General features: G+C 39.9%; 1 protein-coding gene across 1 annotated transcript in view; it reads right to left on the bottom strand.

Moving 5' to 3' along the window:
- Window positions 1-457: 457 nt before the first annotated feature.
- Window positions 458-1,160, bottom strand: part of LOC108798250 (histone H3-like centromeric protein A) — a 17,826-nt gene continuing 17,123 nt past the window's right edge. Inside the window, exon 4 of the mRNA XM_018569983.1 lies at window positions 458-618. Within this exon, the coding sequence (XP_018425485.1) occupies window positions 487-618 (132 nt within the window). The 3' untranslated portion in view covers window positions 458-486. The remainder of the gene's footprint in view (window positions 619-1,160) is intronic.

Here is a 1,160-nt window from a genome sequence, read left to right as displayed (position 1 = left end):
GGGGTTTATCTTAGTTGATGCCTTCTATGTTATGCATGGTGTTTCATGTCTTATTACTAGGGGGCTAGATAATGGGATGATGATATTTTGAGGGAATTTCTTCCCCACAATTTTATGACCCACTACAGACTCTTTCCCTTGTTCTTTCCCCTTTTTTTTTTCTTTTCTTCTTTCTGTGTGTCTCTCCCTCTGATTTTATAGTAATGCACTTAGAATGTTGTAAGTTTTTATTAACAGTTTTGATACAAACTACAATAACAAGCATCCACAGTAATGAGATGCAAACTTTGAGAACAATTTGATTTAACAACAAAAAAGAAAAGGGTTAATAAGAAAAGGCACGGTTGTTTAAAAGGCCTGTACTGCAATATACTGTAAATGTGGTTTTCTAATGTGTTAAAGAAAGTAGAAAAACTACTTTAATCTTTAAAATACAAATTTAAAACATGGCAGACTTTGAAGGCCTTGAGGCAAGAGGTGGCATTATCACAGTCCTTGCTGCGGCCCTCGAATCCGCCGAGCGAGCTGCATGTCCTGAACAAAGAGGGTGACCCTTTTGGCGTGCAGACAGCAGAGGGAGGAATCTTCAAAGAGTCGCACCAGAAAGGCTTCAGCTGCCTGCTCAAAATAAAAAATAAAATTAAAACCCCCCCCAAAAAAAACAACACATAAAAGACAGTCAAATCTTCTCCATGGGTTGTTGATGTTAGCCCTGATTTCTGCAGCATTAGACTGAGTGCAGGATGCCGTGGTGAGTCATTGATGCCCTGCACTCACAGGATGTTCTCAGCCCTAAAAGACTGAGGACGTCCAATGTCAAAAAGGAATCACTGCAGGGGTCAGCACAGGAGAGGTGGTGAGCATTTAGCTGGAGCTATTTTTTTAAAGCCCATTTTCATCTTTGTGAAGGTATTTTTTTTTTACATATCCCAGCAATGTACAGCGAGTATACATGAAGCAGGTATATTCAGTTGCTGTAGAAGAACACAGAATTTTTTTGTCCTTTTCATGTAGTCATGGCTCCTTTTGAAATGGTCACCACTGAGCTTTGCAAGCAGTCTGTGTAAAATAAACACCCTCTGCACCAGGTCTCTCCCCCTATTGATAGCGCTCTACAAACAGTCTGTATAAATTAACACTCTTTCCCCCTATTCATAGTC

Source organism: Nanorana parkeri, unplaced genomic scaffold, assembly GCF_000935625.1.
Source record: "Nanorana parkeri isolate BGI_ZX_2015 unplaced genomic scaffold, ASM93562v1 scaffold1439, whole genome shotgun sequence".
NCBI lineage: Eukaryota > Metazoa > Chordata > Amphibia > Anura > Dicroglossidae > Nanorana > Nanorana parkeri.
This window is presented reverse-complemented; position numbering and strand designations above follow the sequence as displayed.